A 21,553-nucleotide genomic window follows, 5' to 3' on the forward strand; every position below is an offset into this window, starting at 1 on the left:
AATACCTTTTAGCAAATCCCGGATCCCGCCATAAATCGCCCTTCTCGTCACACACCAAATAACGAGCCCCTCAACATGTCTCTCGACCTCGAGAAGCAGCTGTGTTTTGTGAGATAAGACTCGGATGAATCTCGCACGATGTGTACTGACCATTCTATAGTATGGTGCTTACCATCATAATCCGATCAACATCGCGATACACATGACATGTGTTCCTATGATTCTTGCAGCCAGTCTACTCTTGGTATGCCCTCGTGCCTTGCCGAACCGTTCGCGATAATAATGAATGATGTGCCAGGCAACAAACAGCCCAACAATAATCCCACTGCCATCATGGCTGACGATTCCAAACCTACCCCTGAACCTGGGAACAATTAGTGCCATATTATACAGCGGTTTCTACATCCTCCTGGAGCCCGTTGCAGGCACCATCTTACTGCCGATTATAATGGGTTGGACCGCATACTCGAATCATCTGACAACAATCTACGGCTCAAGTGTTAACACTATTGGAATTGCAGTGGAAATCGTGGCTTGGGTTGCACAATTCGTCGGCCATGGCGCATTTGAAGGTCGTGCGCCAGCTCTGTTGGACAACTTAACTCAGGCATTGGTTCTCGCGCCATTCTTTGTCTTCATGGAAGTCCTATTCAAGTTCGGATACAGACCCGAATTACAGAAGAGAGTAAATGATGCTGTGGAGAAGGAGATCAAGAAGGTCAAGGCAGAGAAAGCTGCCAAAGCCGCTGTGAAGAATGGCAAAGCCAACTGAAATACATTCCGATAAGGCACATACTCTTGGGAGAAATATGAAACGTACTGTCAGTGCGTATCTGCCTCGATCAGGTAGATAGAATACATGGCCAGAGATAGGATGCCTTGAAATGAGGGAGCAATGCAGTCCGTCGTGGGACGGGAAAGACTACGGTGAGGTCGTGCGATAGTGTCATAGGTAGGAGAAACAATTTGAGCATGCAAGGCGTTCGCGATTCTCATTTCAGTGTATAAAGGGAGTTTTAGGTGCCACAGATTTTGCACTGCAGAATTGATAAATATTAGTATTCAAAGACAGTTAGCAAATGCGAATCCAACAAAATTGTGGCGCTAGGTGCCGGAACATGGCGCATTCATTTGAGGCTTACTTGGCATTGGTTCTTTGAGAGGATTTGATTTCCTTAGTTCTTTTCCTCGATGAACGAAGTTTCGCTTTCTCCTGGCTCAGATCTTTGCTAGCCTGCCCAACTAGGCTAAATTTTGCTAGATAACTGCCACGTATTGGGTTCACTGCCTAGGTACGTGCCTCTGTTAATTAATCTTGATTCCTGATCAGCTACCTGACACATGGCACAGCATTAGTAGTACACATACCAGTGACGAAAACATCCAAATCCAGTAATTGTTTCCCTCTTGTGTTGACTTTGTTCTACAAATCTCGGTCGAGACTTTCCTTTCACCAAGAACAATGCCAATTGTTACGACAATGAAGAAAACAAGCCATGTGCGATTATTATATATTCTCATTGTTCCACAACACTTACGAGACTTAGAAGTTACACAAGATAACTGCGATAACACTGAGACTACTCAGTTTCTTTGATAGCCACACGACAAGCCTTTCATTGAAAGCCTTAGAGCCACAGTACTCTGAAATTCGTCTTTGTATTGGATACATCGTGATAATATTATACGATGTGCATTTTACCCGTGGACTATTACACAAAATGCGGATGTCGATATCCTAATAATGAGCAGATTGCTTATTGTGCCGAACGGACACGAACAATCATTAAGGGGAGGCGGCCAAGGAACTGGTTAGGTGGCTTTTTGAAGGATACTAAGAAAGAATCGTCATGTGTTCTAAAGGAAGACGATGATGCTATTGCTGAATTCTGCAAAGAATGCACTTCACGTGGACCATTGTTTATGAAATACAAGAAAAGTGAGTGGGCTCGCCAAAAGATGGTATTAGACCATACCCATTCTCCTTTCTATGATTATGTTGATAATAATTGGTTTCCTGCTAACGGCATTAGTTCAAGAGAAAGAAAGTCTCATTTCTGGCGCTGCTCACGATGTACAGCTGCTGATTTGAAGCCGCATCCGATGGAAAAGGCTAAGAATAACCATGAGCTATGCTGCAACTGGAGTGATGCTTTACGGGAATGGAACAGGTATAGAGGGTACGCAGAGTCTCCAGAGAGAAGCCCGATTATAAGTCCGCCTGTACCTCCACGTCCTAAGGAAAGATTGGAGGTTGCCAACCTTCCAACGTATGCAGACTGGAAACCGCTACCGTCACCCACTCATAATTCCAAGCCATCGAGCAGACCAATACACAAACCACGGATTGAGCAAAGACAACAGCGTCGCTACCTTGGTGCGATCCGGCCGCTCAATGACTACGAAGATCAGCAAACTAGAACGCTAGAACAAGGTCATGCAGCGAAATATCGACCGCGACCTAGCACCGCAAACCAGAGCCACTTAGAGACATTTGCAACGGCAAACATGTACGAGAGGCTGAATACCACAGTACTGCCTCAACGACCTATAACATCTCGCGAGAGTCATTCGGGGTCGACTTTGTTAAGAGTACCACCAAACACGCCCGAGAGATTGAACTCAGGACCATCCGTGCCTTCACATAGAATCGCAAAGCCAGTTCAACGTCCCATTCCTGACATCCTCAGACCAGGGTATGGAGGCAAAGATCGGCAACACTCCTCAAGGATCCAAGGACATGAAACTTCTTCATCTTCTTTCATTTCAATAAACGATCAAGAAGTCGTTCAGCAAGCCGCTCTTGGTATGGAGCGCGTTAGCCAAGCGAGACAAGAGTCCGAATTCGAGCGGCGCAACAGATTTCGACGAGAACTGCGCATTCGAGGGGAACGTCTCGGTGGAGAGGAACGTGGTAGATATTAGGGGGCAGTATAAAGTACATATGCATGCGTACATAGATAAGCAAAGTTTGAACTGCAACTTACGAATGTTCGAACATACTGTCTCCTTGCAATAGTATCTACTACAGTTGGACAAATTGACAATTTAGTGGCGTTTGCTAAATTGGAGTTAGAAAAGAAATAGAAAATAAATTAAAATGGGAAATTAGACAACCAAAATCGCAACTTGAGCTTGAGAAAGATATACGGAAATGATTGAACTGGGGAATTCGACGACTTATGTCGTAGGCAATTTAAGCTTGAAAAGAAACGGAAACATCATGAGATAGGAAATTAGAGGGCTGATTTCGCACCTTGAGCTTGAAAGAGAAATATGAACATGATCGAAATGGGGAATCAGACGACTGATGTCGCAACTTAAGCTTGAAAAGGAAACAGAAACATGACTGAAATGGGGCATGACACGAACCAAAATCGCCAACACAGCTTCAATGATAACGCACGAGATGGGAGAGAAATCAAGGTGACAGTTCAATAAGCGCATGCAAATTAAGGAGAACATGAGCTGTGTTTGACGAACCGAGTTTGTTTGTATAACACTGATGTTTTTATCGGGTTTAAAATTCGGGTGAGTCGAGAGCAAGTCTCGTTGGTTTTCACACTAATGGCACGCATTGCAAAAGGGATGATTCGGTTTTGTGGGTTTTTGATGTCGTGGACATTTTATATTTTGTTGTTGTTGTTGACAAGCAGTCGTTGCAAGCCTCGCCTATTCAGTTGAGTTGAAGCCACGGATTGTAGCATCATACAACTTGGAAGTTGTGATAGGCGGCATGAATATTGTCTTATTAGTTTCGAGACGGATTCATGGAATAGCCTGACCGTGGCCTGAATCTGATCTGCACCCGCTGAGAGGCAGGTTCAAGGGTGGGCCAACTGCTTGACGATGGTTTGGATTGAGGGGTCGTAGGTCGAGAGCCGCGTGCAAACCGAAAGCGGCTGCTACTGCGATGACGACTGTTGGGCTCTTTAACGGCTGGTTGTACGTCTGGCTTAGGAATTTCAGGTGCTTGTCTCATTCCATCATCCGTGTGGTATCGAAGGTATATCCCATCTGGGAAATACTCTCCAATCGGGCGATGTGTTGTCGAGATAGGCGTATCTGGGAATCCTTGCCAATCTTCCCATCGAAGAACCTCACATGGCTCATTGCAGCACTCATGATATTCGCTGGGAAAGCTTGCTGGCCTCAGGAAAGGTGGTCGGTCGCACTTATTGCATCGCAGCATGACCATGTCATCCTGGTTGTTCTTTTTCCAGTGCTCCTTTTGCTCCCATAGCGGCAGTGAGTCCTTCTCGAAGAGAACACCTAGAAATGGAAGATCACCACAAGCAGGCATAGGAGGGTGTTTACGCTCCATGCGTCGCTTGCTCTTCTCTTCGGCCCATCGCTTGGCTATCCGATCTTTGGCTTCCGAGCTACACATTCCGCATCTATAGCACCAGGCATCAATGTAGAGGTTTCTACTTGCCTGTAGTGTGCATGTTGGGACGGGTTTATGTAGAAGCCGGTTCAGGAATGGAATTCGCTCCTTGGATTTGGGGCAGAAGATTGGGACCTTGATTCTGCAACCGCAAAGAGAGTAACTTACGATTGAGGAGAAACACATGTTGACGATCTACAATTTAAAATGGAGTTACAAGGCAGTGCTAGATCTGAGTCTAACGTGGCTGGTTGTAAATTTACTTAGCTGGTTTGGAAATAGTCTAAGGATGGCGAGCGTGAAGGATAGCGAGTGTAAGAAGGTCAACAAAGCGTTGCAAGATCAAAGACTTCTCAATGAATCGACTTCGATCCTTTTATAGATAAATTTATAACCTGTCTGACAACAAGCATCACGATCAATGTTGTTGTCTAAATGTGAAAGGATTGGAGATGTCGCTTTGTGTAATGACAGATCCAACAATGAATGCAGATATTCATTGCTTTGTGTGCTGAGATTCTGAAAGAAATTGAGCTGCGTCTTGTGCAGATACTGCCATCGATCATGACCTAAATATCGATCTTGTGTCTGAGTATAGAGACACATGTTGTGTTAATGGAAAGTTCACCCTTAGCTGTCGGAATCTCTGGTTGTCAAGTAAATCGGGGATCAATCGCTACCGAAAGTCTCAACCGGAAGTCATTTGGTACTCCAATGCTGTGGAACTAGATCATGTAAATACGCTTTAGATCATGAATGTTGTGTCCGAATGCATAAAAATTTTTCAAGGGAGGGAACTTTGATGAGCTTGTCGACAATATTGTACTCGCGGTTCGTTAACACCTCTTGAAGTTTTCTTAACTGAACCAATCAGCTATGAATCGTAACTTGAGTGTATTGACTGATCTGGGGAAATGATTAAGTTAGGATATAGCATCGGTTGACATCGCTAGTCGAGGTCAGCAAACCGTATCCTAAGAAAGATCAAACTACATTCACCGCAGCCTACGTCCACTAAGCGAGTCACCCCAGGCGAATCTTGTTGCTGTTGACAAACAGAGGAATATCTTTGTCACAACTGAACAAACAACATGATTGTGCAGCATTGTCTTTCAGAACAGTGAATGATACACAAAGAAGGGAAGCTAAGTTCATATACAGTCCCTTTAGTCCCATACGCAAATGTGTTTGCAATCATAATAACTAAACACCAAACATGGATACCCGATTTGTCGTCACAACTTACTCATGTGGTCACGCCACCGTTTCCGAAGAAGATATGCCCCCAGCCTCAATATGGCAAGGACTGAAAAGAAACGTCACTACACAAGCGTTACATGATTTCAGATACGAAGACAGCTATCACGATTGCGAAGCGTGTGCAACCAAAAGAAAAGCCGAACTAGCTGAACAAGAACCTTCCCCATTTTCTTTCCTACTAACACAGCCTGTATATTTCACTGTTCCAGAACAGTCATCACATTTGAAATTTATCTTCAACGCCCAAAGTCCTGAGCCGGCATCAGAACTTAACAACGAGTACTCGCCATTCCTCATCGAAATCCCAGAGTATCAAGAGATGGTTTTCCCACAACTTCCGAGAGGGCGAAGTCTGATGCGCCGAATTCCTTTTCAAAAACGAATAGCTTTGTCACGAAGAACTCCAAGTTCAGGTGTAGAAGATAGCTCATCTTCATCTGCGGAGGATACTTTACCAGAAACTATCCCGGAGGAATCAGATCCTCCTAGCGAAGACACTTCCGACACACCTTCCGAGGAGTCTCAAGATGGTGAAGAATTCTCACGCATTATGTTCTCCCCTCCTATAGGCGAGGACGACCAGCCAGGTTCCAGCAATGTAAGTACTTCCTCTGAAGAATCCCCCAGTACGAATCTTATAGACCCGTTCTCCCCCCGCGGTCTTGAAATTCTCGCTCGCTCACGTATTTTCTTTAGTGCCCCACCTGATATGCCAGGCCCTAAGATATTAACAATAGGCGGAGAACCCCTGGTCACAGGCCTAGAATCCCACCATCAGCGCTTGCCTCCGCATTGGGGAGTCGTAGATATGGCGGGCAACAAATATCCGATCAAGACCAGTAAAGCTGATTTCAAGCTGAGAATTTCCGTTATTGCAAATCTTAGGTTGCTTGATTGGGAAGAATTCAATCGTCGAGGGATTTACGATAGTGACGATTCTGACGATGACTCTGGTCCTTCTTCTTCGGCACACTCGTCACTCGCGGTTGATGGGGAAGAATCAAGTGATGACTCGTCTGATGATGAGGTTCTTAGGCCTATCAAGACAAAGGTCCTCAGGGCTTTCAGCCGGTCGATTCTTATCAGCGAAGAAACTCTGCCTACACTGAACGACGAAGCTCAGCGATACTTTCCGCATGAAAAGGGTTGCAGCAATTTGCGCAGAGAGTGGATGTTGCTCGAGCGTTAACTTTTCGCGAGAAACTGCTTGACCGAGCTATTATAAACATTCATAAACTGCATATTATTGAGTCAATGTTTTTCGAGTCGGAGAAGTTCATAGATTGGACTTTCCGTCTTACAGTGCTTTATGTTTTATGTACTTTTAGACAAGATGATTTCGAGCAAGTCGTCCGTTCTTTGAAATTATTATTATCAACCAAATTACACATATTTTCTACTCGTTGTGAAGTGACAGTCATCGAAAGACCCACGAAGCCTATATGAACTACAGATGAAAACACATCAGTGACCCAACAATCACCTGCTCCCAAAAAGCTTGAACCCTCCAGGCACCCGTGTCTGAAAGACACCCCGAGAATCGTACTTTTTACTCATCTCCCTCAGATACTCCACATTATCTTTCCCATACCCACCGATAGGATCTTGACTCGGATCCGCATAATTCATATACTGGAACTCACGCAACAATCCCATACCCTTTGCAATTCCGTTAATCTTGTTCACCATTTTACTCGCTGTTTTCTCGACAAGATCGTTTGAAGCTGTGTTATTCCACAATCCTGAGAGAAGCATTACTTTGAGTGTTGTTAGTAAAGCCTCTTTCTGACTATATGGTGCTTGCTGAGTATAGAAAATGTACATACCAAAACCATTTCCATCACTCGGAGATGTCCCAAGTACATTTCCACCGTTCTTGCTTCCGAAAGAAGTGATAACCGTCGGTAGAGGCTCGAGAGAAACGCTCCAAATAATGCCGCTTGGAATATTGAAATCATACATAGTCGCATTGAAACTGTCAACCATTTTTTCGAGCAACTCAACAGAAACGCCATAAGTTCCAGTGAAAAATGCCCAATTCAATTTTGCAGTGGCCGGTTCCGCAGCGTATGTGCTCAGATTAGTCAAAGCCAGAGTACTGACAGTACTTGGTATAGCTAACAGCTCTCGATACACGGGCGGATTAAGAACAGGCTTTGTGTATATCGGTGTCGTGCTGATAGACCATGCTTTAGTTGCGGAAACGAAGAGCAAGCCTGTCACAAGAGAGGTGTATGGATCGTAATGTTTTGCTCCTGCGATATCGGAAAATGCTTTGAAGACTTCGTTTCTGTGAGTGAAATTCTGCTTTACCGAGCCAGCGAGTATCTGTCCGTTTGGAATAGTTTTGAAGTCGAAACGAGTGACCACACCGAAGTTATTGCCTCCCCCTTTGAGAGCGCGGAAGAGATCTGGGTGTGAATTGGCGTTGACGTTCGTTAGTTGTCCCGAAGCAAGAACTATCTAGAATACGTTAGATGTTGCCTCAGAGACGATGAAGAGATTGCCAAATACAAACCTCGAAATTAACCACAGTATCACAGGTCCATCCAACTCTAGGCGCAAAATAGCTGATCCCGCCTCCAAGAGTCAATCCACCAACACCTACAGCGCCATTTCTTCCACCTGCAACGGTGACACCAAGAGGATCAAGGTACTTGTAAACATCAAGCCAACTTGCTCCAGCACCTACACTAGCCACTGATTTATCTTTGTTCACACTGATAGAGGACAGTCCAGTCATATCAATGGTAACTCCATTATTGATATTGGCGAATCCAGCTGCCGGCGCATGAGTCTGGCCTTTAATTGCAAAATTGCAGTCTGGGATATGAGAGATGATGGAAACTGCTTTGCTGACATCCGACGAGGTACTGGCAGTTAAAAAACATGCGGGTTGGAGGGTGGATTCTTGATTCGACCAGTATGATGCAGTCGTTGTGGTGTACTGAGATTGGCCGGGATATGATATTTTGGATCCTAAAATATTCGAAAGCTGTGCACACTACGTAAGGCGTATAAGTTAAATCCTTTCAAGGAGAAATTTGAGATTGGGAACTTACGCAATAAGTGCTTACTGCTGACCGAAGCATGAGTTGGCCGATCGAGACGTCCATTTTTGAAAGCCCTTGGAGAAAGGAGTCGGTAACAATCCTAAGTCAACTAGATGGATACAGTGCAATTAGTTCTCTTTAACCAACCACAGGCTAAATTCTAAGTGCACATGTAATCAAAAGCCAAGAAAAAAGGAAATGATCTTATACTAATAAATTCACAGCGCTAGTTCCGCCCACTAACAAAGTAGACCGACCCAGCCAGCATACCTGAACATGAACTGGTGACAATCCTGGTTCAATTTCATCCCGTCAATGAAAGCAACCAATCTGCAAAAAGGCTTGGCTTATATAGGTAAGCGCGGGCGAGGCGACAGTGTTTATTGTAGATCTCGGCGAGATAGTCGGCCACTTAATGATCTAGAAGTGGAGGAAATACCAATCGAAATCCAGCTGGTTTCCGGGGTTTGGCTCGCTTCTTCGAACTGATCAAATGCGGGGCCCCGCGTTATCCGTTTCCCCTATTCGCCTCTCGTTTAAGGGTATGAATGAAGCCATCGGAATGTTAGAAACTCAAGGTGAGGTGTGGCTTCTATAATCCCATCTCTACCTGAAAACTCCATTTTATTCATAATTTCGCTGTGGATTTGGGCTGAATAAGACTTTTTGTGCTGCTTCTAGGATTTCACTTATCTGAATGTTCCTCCCTGGTAGATGAACCAGAAGCTAAGAGTGACGTGCCGGTTCTGATAATGGTATAAATCAGAACTCTCAGATATCTCTGCACGAGACGATACAATTAAGACGGATTCAACAAAGGTATTCGCTACATTAAAAGTGCTTGACCTGGAAGAAGTACAGAACAATAACCCCTCCAAGGCCGCTCGCTGGCTGGTTTAAACATGCTAGAGCACGGATAAGTTGAACATGCTAATGTGCTTGCAGGCAAAAAGACAAATTAAAATCATCTGGTAACTCAAGTCATATGAAAACGTTTATCGCCGGCTTGGACTCAGACCTGGTACAGAAAACATTTGTTTGGACAATGCTGGCTCAGCTCAAGTCGACTATAAGCGCAGATCGGAGAAAAGAGAAGTTGTGCTTGCGAGCCGAGAATGCGTGTTATTATCCATGGCGAATCCATAGACAGAGCGACAAATTGGCTTTTCCCAAACCTCTAAATGCTTGAATTGCGCCGGAAGTAACTTCTCTCTAAGCATGCTTTCGGGAGGAGATTCATAGTAACGGACTGAGACCCGCCGATCAGCCGCGCAGGAGCTCGCATGTCTACCGACGATGCACACTATGATAAGTTCTTGCAGGCCTTTGAGCGACTTTAGATAGGTTGAGATTGGGTAGAACAGGTGTCTCTCATGGATTGCCAACGAGCGGAGATGAGCCAGCTCTAATGGTCTAAGACTGCCAACAAATCGCGACACAAATGCCGCGTCATTGTAAGAAAGAAAAACCGTGTCAAGGGCAAAATTGAATCGCACCCTTGGAGGATTGTCGTTGTCAGGTGGCCCGCCGAAGCATAAAGGATAATGTCTCGATATAATGGCCCGAGATTCTTGACAGACTTGAAGCGCGATAGGAAGCTCCGCCGGTGAAGTCCATCTAGGCTTATCGTACATTCGGTGGGATAACTCGACCACTCGGGGTTTCAATGTTGCTTGCCACATTGCAGCTCGTATCTCTTTCGGAAACCTCCCAAATATGGGAAATTCTCGTGAAGAATGAGTTCCCCTGATTTCTGGCGCCCCAACAGTGTTGCAGTTTGACATGCTAGCTGTTTACTGAGACAAGTCCAATATTTCCTGGAAATAAGGTAAAGGATGCAACTGATAACAATCCACCCGTTGTTGTTGCCTTCGACTCTTTGAGGGGAACAAGCATGTTCCGACTAGTCTGGCTCATGTCAGCTTCTTTTGCGTTCACGCTCGCTGGTCAGCATACCCAAATTTTGTTGAATTATATTTAGTGTAATGATATTGATATTTGTGTATCTCTGTTCGTGTGGAAGACAGACTCGTTTGGCCACTCTTGCCCCCTTCCTCTAGGGCTCCCTCCAGCTGAAGAAGGGTTTGAAAGAGGTCTTCGTTTTCCCCCGAAGGTTCTCCTCAAATGTAATGACTTGTCGAATTCAAACATGAGAAAGGGGTAAGCGAGGTTAAGTTTGACAACGTTATGTTGAAATGTGTTGGGTGTGGACAGACTTATTCCGAGCTGTTACGCCAATTTCGGGTGCTGCACCCAAGCGAAACGAGATTCGGAAAGACTCACCAATTGATTCTCAGAGCGTTAAAAGACCCGCGGTGGTCCCTGACATTGTCTTTTGATCTAAATAGGGAGATCAAAATGAGTTCCAACCGGAAAGGCCCCGCCTACAGTTGATTTGACATTATCATTTAATCATCTATCTGTAGAATATATGAACTCATTCTGATGTCAAGCGATTCAATATTGATCAAATTCGACATCCTACTGGTAAATCTCTTGACCCAGAAGTTCTACCCATTTTAGTCTATTCTCTGTGCTTAATACTATCCAGTAACGGTAATGTTCGTATGGCATGGCTTCCAATCTTTGAAAGCTCTCAACCACTTCTTTACAGTTTTGATCTCCCAGCGGTGTGCTTGCTGAATAAACATTGGTTCCGCATCAATGTCAAGAATCCCGTAGCTGTCCCAGTGATGGCCAGCTCCAGTGATTAGATATTCCGGGTTGTTATCCGAGCTGGTTCGAAGCGGTGCTTCCGTGGAATGGTAACATAGATCAAGCCATGGATCAATGCCTACGATAATTAGCGAATGGTGTCTCAACCACGAAGCAGCTTGGTATTCTTACTTCCGTCAATGAATGCAAGACGATCTGCTTGAAGATTAAAGCCACCATAGTCGTTGAAAGCTAGCAGATTTGGAGTTTTTGGTATCTCGACATATTTGCCTTTAGGGAAAGCCCAATTACACCATTGTTGACTATGTATGTGTCAATAACCCTTTCTACTAGAGTTTACCGCCAACATAATCGTGTAGTACTTACGTGTAGTCTACCTGTAGGACTTTCATAATCAAGGCAGGGCCTTTGGCTGGTGCAACTTGGTAAGCCCCGAGTTCAGTGCAGGCTGCTTTGATTAGCTTTGAAAAGGTAATAATTGGAGTAAATTACTTGACCATAAGTATGATCTTCCTGCACCGTTCGATGAGTCTTCCCAGTATGTAGCTGATGAAGAATTAGATATGGCCAAATAAAAGTTGTGGTCAGTTTGGGCTACTTACCATTTTGAGTCCCGAAACAGGACGTGCTATCGTAGTCTCCACTTGGACAGAGTGGTAAGAAGTTTTTCTTGAAATACGTCGCATAGTTTCCTAAGTTGGTCCAAGGCTGTCCATGCGTGTATTTAGCTAGAACATGGTCTATAGCTGTGATGTTTGCTGGCGCATCGATGTTGGTGACATTGTTGCAAAATTCGAAGAAATCAGGACTGTTGTAATCTGGGTACCAGTTCAATTCTTGCCATGTATTAGTTGGGTAGTTCATCGGTCCTCCGACTGAGAAGTCATGATTAGTCAAGTTGTAGAAGCAATTTGATGCGACGGCGGCCACTTACTAGGGAAAGCAATGGTCATTGCGAAATCCCTGATGTCTTTCAGCTTTCCGAGACCGAATATCTCTTTCAATTCTTGAATCGCTTTAGCGTTACGAGCGTCAGTTAGCGAGTCGATCTTGGCGACGATGTTGTTGATGCTAGCAATGCAATCTTGCGGTCCATAGCGCTGAATTGGTGCATACCTGAATATCACAGGTCAATTGTCTAGCACATACCATGGAGTGTAAATGCGAGTACCATTCAGGATAGGGCAGCACAACCTTGATGGGTGCGCTGCTGGCAATGCCGCCATAAAGGATATCTCCATATGTTTTTACCGAATATGCGGTTTCCGCACCCGCAAGACTGCCGCCATACAGAATCCATGGCGTACCTGGCGCTGTCAAATTTCCCAATACGCCTGGGAAAATAGCATGTTGAGCGAAGTACGCATTGTCCGCTATTGCTGCCGTATATGTTAGCTTCAATGAAAAAGGAAATCCTTTGGCAGTATACTTTGCTCCGTGGTCAAATATCGTAGGTTATCGGTTGAGCTATTGCTAAAGGGGTAGCTTTGTCCATAATAGCGGTCTTCAATAATGACCCCTAAACCATTGGTCTCTTTCATCAATATCTGAATGACTATCCAGGGTTAGTGAAGCACTTCTCCGAAGACGTTCCGGGCACTCACTCCCAGTCTTCAAGTTGGAAAACCGATTCGTGCCGGCTGTTTCGCCGCTTATATAAAGGTAAACTGGACCACCCGGCTTATAGTAAGTCGAGTCGAAAAAGTATCTCTGCTTGAAAGTCCCAGTCACATGAGGTTTGTATTGGTCCTTATGAGGAAAGTGATCTATCTTTAAGCAAGAGGTTAGTCTCGAAGCCAAGATGGCCAAGAGAGCCAAATGATAACTAACCGGCATTTCAATGGTGTTTGCGGGGTATGAAGCTTGTCTCTCGCTAAGCACCCCATTCTTTGGATTTGCCTCATTCTTGGAGTTCAGATGAGCACAACTAAGGCCAATGAAGCTCGTGAAGATTATAGAAAGCAGCATAATGAAAATTGCAATTCAAAGGACATGACTTATGAGGAAGCAAGTTCTCATAGTCCCTTGAGGTTATAAAGCGGTAAAATTCGCCATAAGCAGCTAAGCCGGAAAAGGAAGGAAGTAGTAGTTGGTCTGCATGAGTGCTAACGCCGAACCTCTTTGCGGATAGCTTCATGCAGAATGGTTACGCAGAAATCATTACAGTATCGCGAAGATGTCGCGAAGGTTGAACTCACAGAACAATAAATAGACAAGGCTCGAGTACGTATACTCATAGGTGGGATTCTGTTGACGTCAGTACAGAGTACCTGCAGCAGAGTGTATTCAAAGAAAGGAGCGTTTGAATTACCCTGCAACGGTACAGTATGGCAGCTCAGGCTATTTCAGGACGTCATGGCAAAATGCAATAAAGCAACAAACTGCATATGGATGTGATTTTGTCAAGTTAGAACTATTGTCAAGGCATGAAGTACTTCGCCCGTAAGAATGCCGCGGACCCGTTGCTTCAAGTCCAATACGCAGATGTAGAACGTACTTGGGACATTCCCCTGAGTTTTATATCATAACGAGCTGGCCGGGTGGAGAGACCCCCTCGTGTGAGCCAATATCACGAGTAAAATTTTGATACTTCGTCAGTAATATTAACCCTTCATATTACTTTGTGTGCGGTGATACAGGTAGGTAAGACCATTCGTTTCGGAGTCAACTATTGAGTATCCTCCTCCGTGTAAGATGGAAAACTCGACAGGCGTGTACTATCTTTCGTGCCGGCTGAAAGGAAAGCTGTAGGGGAACAAGACCTACTTTGCAAAGAGGCTCATATTCTTTCGAAAAAGAGTAGCCTTCCAGGCGCACTAAAGAGCATCCAACCCTTGAAACTCGTGTAGTGGAAATAACAAAGAATTGTACCCTTCACACTTGAAGAAATTTACCGAGGATAGGTGTCAAACTGCGTTCCAAAGCTAGCTGGCGGCCTTGGTCCGATTGATATGACATTAAGATATCAAGCGATTTGATGGCAAGAAAATCTCAAGTCTTTAGTCATCTGAGGCCGACTTCGCGAGCATATCTCGTGTACGTGATTGGAGCGTTTGAAATATCCAGAGGCATTCGCAGAGTTATAGGAGAAACAAGAATTTGCTTATAAACCAGTAATACAAATCAACATCCTGAAGAGAAAGCCAATATAAAATGCACATCAATCTGGAGAAGTTGACGCACATCAATTGTGGAGGTCATCCTTCCATTTCTGTGTGTTTCGACAGATACCTAGGTACATCGAGCACCAAACATCAATGTTTGAGAATCATAATTGTTGCGGAATATAGATCTCCCGATTCCGGAATATTCACGCTACATGAGCACGTGCGTCAAACGCCACTGCGCGTCAAATAGCCTCGTCCCGAAATATTGATCGCGACTCAAGATTATTATTGAAGAGGCAAAAGGCCCTCCTTCCCAGCATCAAGGCTCTTTTTTAGTTGTCTTCTTTCTGTCACTTCTACTTGGATTTCAATAAACACCCTTGGCGGCATAAGCTCGCGCGTCGAGCTTCAGATACCTCACGTCCGAATATTCTGCTGCGAAATAAGCTAGAGCAAAGGTTGCTTAATATGGATCGTGGGCGCGGTGTTGATCGAAGGTTAGCTCTTGATTTTCTAACCTTTTGACCTTCTGGTCTCGTCAGTGTTTTCTCGTCTCGCCTTCTTCATTTCATACCATCTTCTCTTACACCACGGAACTGAGCCTCGAGACTCGACACAACCTGCCCCAATAAGGAGGATCAAGATCATGACGACCCAAGGCGGATCGAAGATATTCAAGGCGTCCACGCCTATCGAACTGTTTCCCGATCACATACCCAGCAATCAGCGTTCAAGTACCGCCGACCCAAAGCACAGAAATGGTTCCACCGCCAACTCGAACGTTAGCGACAGAGGATGGACAGAGAATCATGAAGCTGAAGGATATAAAATACGACAATACCTCACACATACCGGAACTTCCCAGACCACGTTCAACACTTCTAGGAATGGCGCAACGTCTGCTTCCAGCAATCGTTCTGTGCAGTAAGCTCTTCCGACAGTACTCTACCTCACTTCCTACACATCACTTGGAACCTTTCTGGCCGGCACATCCATGCGCCTCTTCTCCTGCAGCCTCATAATGATACACTATCTTGCAATCTTTCACAGTATGAATGCTTCTTGCGCTATTCGTTTGATGCCGAGCAACGGACTTCGTAGATCAGAGTGGTGGTTGCTTGTAGTATTTTGTGCAGATGAGGTACTACTACAACGATTTGCATGCGCCTGTAGCAATGCCTTGCAACTAGTTTGGTCAATACAGTTATCTTTGTGTTGCAAGATCATCTCAGCAAGTCTACGCAGTTTTGTATACTGATACTTTAACAACCCTTCCTTTCTTCTTCTAAACATCGGTCTTTCATTTGCTGCTGATTGCTACCCTTCTTTGTCTTGGATTGGCTGTCACTCATATCGCTACTTTTCCAATCATTTCGCTTCGATTTGGCACTGTAACCTCTCATGAAGCCTAGCTAATAGTTTCAATTTAGGGGCGATGGCGAGGTCACGAGAATGGGCGGCGGCGAGTCGTATAGGCCTACAGCTCGGCCCAGATCACCTCTACGTGTTAGGTCACCAATTATAAGAGCAGATACATATCGAGCCGGCGACCGTGACAGGGCAAAAACACCACCCGCAAGCGATAGTTGGCACCCGGGCAATAGAGATCGCTCTCCCAGGCGAAGATCCAGAACACCACCTCGCCGCGAGCGATCGCCAATGAGGGACAACTGGCGCTCCAGAGCTCGGTCGCCACCGCGTGCAAGAAGCCCGCCTCGTAGATTCTCCCCTAGGAGAGACGACGACCGTAGAGCAAGATCACCCCCAAGAAGGGACGAAAGGTAACATAAACACCTAATCAAAAGGTGGACCGCCACGCTGACATCTGCTGTAGGCGACGCTCACGATCTCCCATTGACCGGAGCCGACCACTCCCTCGAAACAGATCACCACTGCCACGAAGATCACCTCCAGCTGGCCCAAGAGGAGGTTATTTTAGACAAAGATCCAGAACTCCAGACCGTCGAGATGACCGCCGTGATCGACCCCCTGCAGGACCAAGTGCTTCGACCTGGAGAAGACGCTCTCCATCACCACACAATCGCGAATCAGACAGATCATCTGGTAGGACTTCAACCAGCAACTCTCGACGTTCGTCGCCCCATGTTCATCCTGACCGGCTACCTATTACGCAAATTGCTTCACGTGATTCAAGAGCACGTTCACCTCCCCGAGCTCGGTCTCCCCCTCCACAGCGACCTAGATCACCCTACGCACAGCGTCCACGCTCCCCTCCTACTCGCGCTCGATCTCCTCCAAACCAGCGAGCTAGATCCCCCCCAATAAGAGCTAGATCGCCTCCTACGTATAGGAGAGATGAATCCACTAGATCACCGCCTCGGGAGCGCTCTCCTCCGCCACAGCGCACCCGGTCACCCTCTCTGCAATTGGCCTACAGGGATAGAGAAAGGGACTCTACAAGATCTACACCTCGCGATCGTTCTCCTGCCAGGTCTGTCGCTCGATCACCGCCTCGTGGCCCAGCAGGCTTTAGGGCACCAACCGGTCCAAGCGGTGGTAGAAATTTTACTGCTCCTGTCCACTCTACAAGTGCCCCAGTATCGATTTCTGCCCACAACCGCCCGGAAAACAGTGGACCTGCGATTCCTCCGTCTGGACCGCGTGGTTTTGTTCCAACTTCGCGCGGAGGTGGGGGATTTATGCGAGGGGGTAGAGGCTCTTTTGCCGGGGATAGACCAAGCCGACCTGACACTGGAGCGTGGGGTGCAGCGCCTCCAAGTCGTAGTGTGCCTCCAGTAACCACGCGTGACAGTACTCCTACTGCAAAGCCCGCACAAACGCCTTCTCCATCCATATCATCTGGTCCAACAGTTGCATCGATACCTACTGGGCCATCGGGAGGTATTCCCACTGGCCCCCGTGCTGGTGTCGCTACGCGGCCATCTCTACAGCACAGCTCGAGCGTCTATGGCAGTCGTTCTACACCAAGCGTGGCAGCCGGTCCACGTCCTCACCCAGCAATGGCCAATATTCCACCTATCATAAAAGATGGAAGAATAGATCCGACCGCATCGGGTGTCCCCGCTGATATAGCGATGAAGCTGAAGAAAAAGGAAGAAGAAGCTGAGCTACTGAGGGAAGAGCTACATATCAAACAAGAAAAACTAAGACAGAGCTTAAAGGGATGGGATAAGTTAAGCAGGGAAAGTGCGGCAATGGGATTGAAGAGCGAGTTGAGTGAGCGGCACGTAAGGCTGTTAGCTGGTGAGGGTGTTGGTGGTGCAGCATTTTAATGAATTCACGATGTTTTGGTTTCGATACCTTCTCGCCAATACGAAACTTTAGATACCATCATTCAAAAGGTGTCATTGGATTTGCATAGTTCTCTGAGTTTCGATATTTTAAAGACCAGAGTGGGAAATTTAAGCGATGCACATTCTTGTTGAGTTGTAAAATAGATAGATGTATCATAATACGGTCTGGCAAAATAAGAGGACTGCCTACAATGTTATAGCTTTGACTATATTCCAGCAGATTTTACCTCAACAATCTGCATTTTATATCAACATGACTATTCAGCAAGATAATCCTCAACCTCAAGACCCACACTCCTCCCAATACCCCTTACGACATCCCACCCAACCGCAACCCGATACTTACACCCACCATCAAGATAATCCACCGCATTCGCAGCCCCCATCTTCACCAACAACCTCAAACTCGCCAACGTAGCAATTGCAGTCTGTATATCCGCGCTCCCACTCACATCTTCCCTCTCCCCCGTCCTCCGCATCCCCCTCTTCCTATTATACGCAGACACATACGCGTCTTCCTTCAAACAGCTGAAAATTGCAAGCATCCTGTCGAGCACGAACGTCTGCGCGCCCAGTAATTTCCGCGAGATCTTCCTGTGTTTGGGCGCCGATTTGCGGGTTAATGCAGTCCCGCCGCCTTTTTTTCGGCGCCGTGCGATAGCGGATTTCATGAAATGCGTCATGTCTGTTTTGGGCGGGTTGAAGGAGGCGAGGTAGGAGGCAATTAGGAGGAGACGGGTGTGGAAGGGGAGTTGGGTTGCCAGGGCTGGGAGTTTGGTGGTTGTGGTGTTGGTTGTGGGATTGGGTGCTAGGGCGATGATGGAGGGGAGGAGGATGCTGTCGTTTTGGAAGAGGGTGCGGTTTGCGACGAGGAGGCGGGAGAAGGGCGTGGGGTAGTATGTCCCGTCGAGGATTGGTTGGATGAATTTGGGCCAGAGGAGGAGACATGTGCTCCGGAAGGAGACGATGTCGCGGCCGGAGTGTTTGTTGAGGGTGTCGTAGATTGCGGGACAGAATTTGGTCCATACGCTTTTGGTGTCTTCTGGACCGCTGGGGAGTTCCGGGTTGGGTGTTATAGTTGAGATTATCTGAAGCAGTTCTGCTTTGGTGTAAGATGGGAAGTGGATATGGGGGACTCCATGAAGATGCAGGAAATTTGGCCGTGGAGCAGTGACGATGTAAACGATCGTAAGATTTGATATCTGACATTGTTAGTACTTTGGCCTGTGAGTTTACACATTTTCCACTCACGATTTCACCCATTCTCCCCAGGGCGGGAAGAAATGTTGGCGTTATTTCCCTCTGATGATCTATACCATCAAAAACCAATACTAGTCGCCGTCGGGATCTATCATCGTCTGAATCGGTCCACTTATTAATCATTTTCCCAACTTCAACAACTAGATGGGCTACATTTGGACAAGCTGACAACTCTCCCTCCCACTCGGTAGCTTTGGCCACTGATGCAATCGTTTGCTCTAATAGATGTCTGGCTGTGATGCATTCTGCGCTCTTTATAATAGCGTATCGCAACTCATCCTCGTTGTCATCGAGATGCTCATTTTGGGTGCCGTTTTGTTGGGTGGGAGGTGAGCTTAATTTCTCTAGAATTGCGCGAGTGATTGCAGTTTTACCCGTTGCATGAAGACCATAGAGTACAACATTTCGGCATGGAGCTGCCCTGATCTAACAGCGGCAAGTTAGCTTTCTTCTTAATGCTAATGGTAGAGCCACGGACAGCGACGAGGGAGGAAAGAGCTAGTATTTGCTCTTGGCGGCCAGGAAACTGGTTCCTTAAAGTTGATAAAAGGACCTCGTTCGGTAGACAGAACATTGAGGTCATAGCGCCTCAACTAGCTTAGATTTTGTTAAGAAAATCCTTTATGTCGTCTCAGTCGCGTCCAATTCCTTGGGAGACGCGACGTTAGACGCGCGGATAAACGTTATTCCGACGCCGCCTATCGGGCAGCTACGCCGTCTTTGTGCAGAATGCACTAGAGCCTCAATAAGCGCGCCATGATATCGGTTTCTTTGTTGCATTAACACCATGACTTGTGTTCGTGATCTCTTCTAAGTCGCACTTCACTCATTAGCTTACCAACAAGCGGATTTCATTTAGTAGGTGAACGCCGGCCTCCAGGAACGAAACATCGAAGTAGAATTCTTTGCTGCCTACCCTTATCACTGAGTCGAACGCTTCCAAGAAAGCCAACTTGGCGGATCAGCGAGAACACGTAATGAGTCGCGACAAGTTTCTTGTCGAATATTGGTAGCACCATTGTTGGCGGACGTCTTGGCAAAAAGGAAACAGTTTCAACACTGCCCGATAACTAGTCTTGTGACAGCCAGAGCCGAGCCATAGGTGTGATCCATTGATCAAATCCACGGAGCTTAAGATGACGGCGGATTTTATTACTAAAAGACCTCATAAGAAATCTAGAGGAGGGTGCCAAACTTGTAAGACGAAAAGAGTCAAAGTACGCACCATCCCTCATTTTCGTGTTTTTTCTTCCCCTCTAACCTCCGTAGTGCGATGAGGGACAGCCTCAATGCGGGTTCTGTGAGAAGAGGAAATTCACATGTCTGTATATCAAGAAGGTTATCAAGCAGTCGTCGGACGCTGCAGGGAGCCCATCCTCTGATACGGTGTATGCACCCTCATCGCCCAGCAACAGTGATGAGTGGAACGATACAGCAGACCTCTGGGATATGGTTGCTGCACCCACGCCGGCGATCACCACATCTAGTGGTATGCTCTCTCCAGCGGATTTACGTATGATGCATCACTGGTCTACATCTACATGGAGCTCCATTGCAATCGGACCCGAGTCCTCCAGCGTCTTGCTTCTGAGAGTACCACAGTTGGCATTCGAAAATGACTATCTCTTGAATTGTATCCTAGGAATTTCCTCGCTTCATATCGAACATTTGAATCCACAGAAAATATATAACCAGAAACAGACATCCAAATATCGTAGCAAAGCTTTGCTCGGATTTCGGCAAGCGATAGCAAGTGCTGAGAAACAGCCAATCAATTGGGAAGCCGGGTTGATAATGTCAATACTCTTGCTCGCTCTTTGCTCTAAGGATAATATTGATGGAACAAATGGTTTTACAATCGTCAACTGGGTTGTCCTCTACCGAGGCCTTGCTGCGATTATTATGATGAAATCTTACGATGCCATCCAGACCACCGGTGTCAAACCAATCTTTCGTCGAGAACTGAGGGAGTTGCGGTTCGCTCCAGTTGTACCACGCAATCTTGTCAAGCTGCTAGAGGGAATTTCACCCTCTGATTCCGACTTTGAGTACCTCGAACCGTATTGTAATGTGTTGGATGCTTTGGGAATACTTTACGGAAGTTTATCCCAGGATGGTGTAGCCCCCGAACTTTGGGTTAGGGTCATATCGTGGCCAAGTTACACCAGCCAGGAATTTACGAATTGTGCAGTCGAGCAGCGGCCGAGAGCTTTGATCATCCTAGCCCACTATTTGTGCTTTATCAAGCTGATTCAAGGTTTGTGGTGGGTGGATGATATGCCTGATGCAGAGATCAGAGCTATCATGAAACTGATCGGAGATCAATGGCTGCCATTTATGGCGATTCCGTTAGCCGTTGTGGAAGAGACTAACAAAGAAAAAATTGGGCGAATGTTGCTCTTGGGCGAGATTCCATTGGCAATGAATATCCTAGAGCTCCAAGATACAGATGGGGCAGCCATGTTTTCTACAGATATCAGTGTACTTGATGAAGCCAATTGCTCGTCCGAAGTGTTGTATCCTATCCTAGATTAG

At 46.2% G+C, this 21,553-nt stretch overlaps 9 protein-coding genes across 9 annotated transcripts; 5 read left to right on the top strand and 4 right to left on the bottom strand.

The window, feature by feature from the left end:
• Positions 1-75: 75 nt before the first annotated feature.
• On the top strand, positions 76-772 carry GLAREA_03035 (uncharacterized protein; the record flags this gene model as incomplete). Its single annotated transcript, XM_008088120.1, has 3 exons — positions 76-108; positions 161-244; positions 299-772. 3 exons carry the CDS (start codon positions 76-78, stop codon positions 770-772), a joined length of 591 nt encoding a protein of 196 aa, XP_008086311.1.
• A 917-nt stretch (positions 773-1,689) lies between these two features.
• On the top strand, positions 1,690-2,925 carry GLAREA_03036 (uncharacterized protein; the record flags this gene model as incomplete). The annotated part of the gene is made up of 1 exon (XM_008088121.1): positions 1,690-2,925. The coding sequence occupies one exon, from the start codon at positions 1,690-1,692 to the stop codon at positions 2,923-2,925; it is 1,236 nt and encodes a 411-aa protein (XP_008086312.1).
• Positions 2,926-3,751: 826 nt separating this feature from the next.
• GLAREA_03037 (uncharacterized protein) lies at positions 3,752-4,573 on the bottom strand (the record flags this gene model as incomplete). The annotated part of the gene is made up of 1 exon (XM_008088122.1): positions 3,752-4,573. One exon carries the CDS (start codon positions 4,571-4,573, stop codon positions 3,752-3,754), a length of 822 nt encoding a protein of 273 aa, XP_008086313.1.
• A 1,030-nt stretch (positions 4,574-5,603) lies between these two features.
• Positions 5,604-6,836, top strand: GLAREA_03038 (uncharacterized protein; the record flags this gene model as incomplete). Its single annotated transcript, XM_008088123.1, has 1 exon — positions 5,604-6,836. One exon carries the CDS (start codon positions 5,604-5,606, stop codon positions 6,834-6,836), a length of 1,233 nt encoding a protein of 410 aa, XP_008086314.1.
• Positions 6,837-7,126: 290 nt separating this feature from the next.
• GLAREA_03039 (FAD-binding protein) lies at positions 7,127-8,763 on the bottom strand (the record flags this gene model as incomplete). Its single annotated transcript, XM_008088124.1, has 4 exons — positions 7,127-7,404; positions 7,474-8,110; positions 8,166-8,651; positions 8,710-8,763. 4 exons carry the CDS (start codon positions 8,761-8,763, stop codon positions 7,127-7,129), a joined length of 1,455 nt encoding a protein of 484 aa, XP_008086315.1.
• Positions 8,764-11,243: 2,480 nt separating this feature from the next.
• On the bottom strand, positions 11,244-13,344 carry GLAREA_03040 (alpha/beta-Hydrolase; the record flags this gene model as incomplete). The annotated part of the gene is made up of 10 exons (XM_008088125.1): positions 11,244-11,494; positions 11,548-11,678; positions 11,743-11,824; positions 11,869-11,922; positions 11,979-12,251; positions 12,311-12,492; positions 12,548-12,755; positions 12,806-12,931; positions 12,981-13,146; positions 13,207-13,344. The coding sequence occupies 10 exons, from the start codon at positions 13,342-13,344 to the stop codon at positions 11,244-11,246; spliced, it is 1,611 nt and encodes a 536-aa protein (XP_008086316.1).
• A 1,785-nt stretch (positions 13,345-15,129) lies between these two features.
• GLAREA_03041 (uncharacterized protein) lies at positions 15,130-17,737 on the top strand (the record flags this gene model as incomplete). Its single annotated transcript, XM_008088126.1, has 3 exons — positions 15,130-15,407; positions 15,914-16,264; positions 16,318-17,737. 3 exons carry the CDS (start codon positions 15,130-15,132, stop codon positions 17,735-17,737), a joined length of 2,049 nt encoding a protein of 682 aa, XP_008086317.1.
• A 278-nt stretch (positions 17,738-18,015) lies between these two features.
• GLAREA_03042 (P-loop containing nucleoside triphosphate hydrolase) lies at positions 18,016-19,592 on the bottom strand (the record flags this gene model as incomplete). Its single annotated transcript, XM_008088127.1, has 3 exons — positions 18,016-18,960; positions 19,010-19,444; positions 19,497-19,592. The coding sequence occupies 3 exons, from the start codon at positions 19,590-19,592 to the stop codon at positions 18,016-18,018; spliced, it is 1,476 nt and encodes a 491-aa protein (XP_008086318.1).
• A 562-nt stretch (positions 19,593-20,154) lies between these two features.
• GLAREA_03043 (Zn2/Cys6 DNA-binding protein) lies at positions 20,155-21,553 on the top strand (the record flags this gene model as incomplete). Its single annotated transcript, XM_008088128.1, has 2 exons — positions 20,155-20,235; positions 20,288-21,553. 2 exons carry the CDS (start codon positions 20,155-20,157, stop codon positions 21,551-21,553), a joined length of 1,347 nt encoding a protein of 448 aa, XP_008086319.1.

Source organism: Glarea lozoyensis (genome assembly GCF_000409485.1).
Source record: "Glarea lozoyensis ATCC 20868 chromosome Unknown GLAREA6, whole genome shotgun sequence".
Taxonomy (NCBI): domain Eukaryota; kingdom Fungi; phylum Ascomycota; class Leotiomycetes; order Helotiales; family Helotiaceae; genus Glarea; species Glarea lozoyensis.